The 2,439-nt window shown below is 64.3% G+C and overlaps 1 protein-coding gene across 1 annotated transcript; it reads left to right on the forward strand.

Moving 5' to 3' along the window:
- On the forward strand, positions 1-2,439 carry IGFALS (insulin like growth factor binding protein acid labile subunit; the record flags this gene model as incomplete). Its single annotated transcript, XM_082292123.1, has 2 exons — positions 1-16; positions 626-2,439. 2 exons carry the CDS (start codon positions 1-3, stop codon positions 2,437-2,439), a joined length of 1,830 nt encoding a protein of 609 aa, XP_082148249.1.

A 2,439-nucleotide genomic window follows, 5' to 3' on the forward strand; every position in this document is an offset into this window, starting at 1 on the left:
ATGAGCACAGGCAAAGGTAAGGCTGGAACTGCTCCCGTCCAGGCTGGGGCTGGGGTGGGGTGGGGGGGGGGGGGGACGACACACGCTGAGACTCTGCCCGGGCTTCAATCACCCTTTCCTCTGCTCCTCCTCCACTGCTAGCAGGACATTTTGGGGCCCCCTGAGCTGCCTGGGGGGCTGCAGGCACTGCAGGGCAGAGCCCGAGCCCGGATGGGGAGCGCAGGGATGGGCGGGGGCCGTGGTACTGAGACCCCGCAGGGCTGAGGGAGTCAAAGGGGGGCAGCTGGCGAGGAAGGGGAGAGGGGTCTGGGAGCTTTTCCCTGTAAAAGAGAGAAGCTGCTGCTGCAATATAGAGATGGATTTGGGGGAGGGGGTCCCTGCAGCTGAGGGGTCAGAGCTGTGGCAGGAGGGGGGGTGATGATCTTGCACCATTTCCCAAGGGATCCAGCCTTTGAAAACTCCTGCAGCTGCCCCGTGTGTGCAACGGGCTGGGGATTGACCCCCTCACTCCTCAGCCCCAGCGGTGCAGGCACCCGGCCAGGGGGTCCCAAGGGTGTCCCAAGGGTGTCCCCTAGAGCAGCCACAGCCCTGCACTGACAGCGTCCCCTTTCCTCCACCCCCCCAGCAGGCATCCCCCTCCTGCTCCCCCTGGCCCTGCTGCTGGCTGCAGCCTCCCAGCCCCCCGGGGGGGACCCCCCGAAGGAGCCGGGGGACGGGGACGGCCCGCGCTGCCCCAGCCCCTGCGCCTGCAGCCTGGACGATTACAGCGAGGAGCTGAACGTCTTCTGCAGCGGCCGCAACCTGACGCGCCTGCCCGAGGACGTGCCCCCCAACGCCAAAGCCCTGTGGCTGGACGGCAACAACTTCACGCTGCTGCCGGCCGCTGCCTTCAGGAATTTATCAGCCCTGGACTTCCTGGACCTGCAGAGCAGCCAGCTGGGCTCCGTGGAGCAGCACGCCTTCCATGGGCTGCGCAGCCTCTACCACCTGCACCTGGAGCGCAACCGCCTCAAGCACCTGGCTCCGCACACCTTCCTGCACACCCAGAACCTCGTGTCCCTCAGCCTCAACAACAACCACTTCAGCAAGGTGGAGGAAGGGCTGTTCGCTGGGCTCTCCAACCTCTGGTACCTGAACCTGGGCTGGAACTCGCTGGTGGTGCTGCCTGACAGGGTGTTCCATGACCTGCCCAACCTGAGGGAGCTGATCCTGGCTGGGAACAAGCTGCCCTACCTCCAGCACCAGCTCTTCTGCAGCCTCACCGAGCTGAAGGAGCTGGACCTGAGCGGGAATGCGCTCAAGGGCATCAAGATCAACATCTTTGTCAAGCTGCAGAAGCTGCAGAAGCTGTACCTGAACCACAACCACATCAACGCCATCGCGCCCCGCGCCTTCATGGGCATGAAGTCCCTGCGGTGGCTGGACCTGTCCCACAACCGCCTGGTCTCGCTCTATGAGGACACTTTCCTGGGCCTCCTGAGCCTGCACGTCCTGCGCTTGTCCACCAACTCCATCACCAGCCTGAGGCCCAGGACTTTCAAGGACCTCCAGTTCCTGGAGGAGCTGCAGCTGGGGCACAACCGGATCCGGAGCCTGGCGGAAAGGACCTTCGAGGGGCTGGGCCAGCTGGAGGTGCTCAGCCTCAACAACAACCAGCTGCAGGACATCAGGGCCGGGGCCTTCCTGGGGCTGCACAACATGGCTGTGATGCACTTGTCTGCCAACTGCATCAAGGTCCTGCCTGACTTTGTCTTCAAGGGGGTCACCAAGCTGCACAGCCTCCACCTGGAGCACAGCTGCGTGGGCAGGATCCGGGCCAACACCTTCTCTGGGCTCTCCAGCCTGCGGCGGCTCTTCCTGCAGCACAACAGCATCTCCCTCATCGAGGACCAGAGCTTCAGCGAACTGCACGAGCTCCTGGAGCTCGACCTGAAGCACAACAGGCTGAGCCGCCTTTCGCCCCAGCTCTTCGTGGGGCTGAGCAACCTGGAGTACCTCTTCCTCTCCTCCAACCAGCTCCTGGAGATCTCCCAGGACACCTTCAGCCCGCTCCAGAGACTCTTCTGGCTCGACCTCTCCCACAACCAGCTGGAGACACTGGACAACAGCATCATCTCCCCCCTGGCCAACCTGCGCTACCTCAGCCTGAGGAATAACTCCCTGGAGACCTTCTCGGTGGCATTCCTGCGCCCCCCCTTCGCCCTGGAGCAGCTGTGGCTGGGGGGCAACACCTGGCACTGCAACTGCTCGCTGAAGGGCCTGCGGGACTTCTCCCTGCAGCACCCCGCCGTGGTCCCGCGCTTCGTGCAGTCGGTGGCCGAGGGGGACGACACCCATGTCCCCATCTACACCTACAACAACCTCACCTGCCTGCACCCCCCGGGCCTGGCGGGGCTGGACCTCCGTGACACTGCTGAGGAGAGCTTTGCTCACTGCTGA

The sequence above is a fragment of the Coloeus monedula genome, assembly GCF_965178545.1.
Source record: "Coloeus monedula genome assembly, chromosome: 16".
Lineage (NCBI taxonomy): Eukaryota > Metazoa > Chordata > Aves > Passeriformes > Corvidae > Coloeus > Coloeus monedula.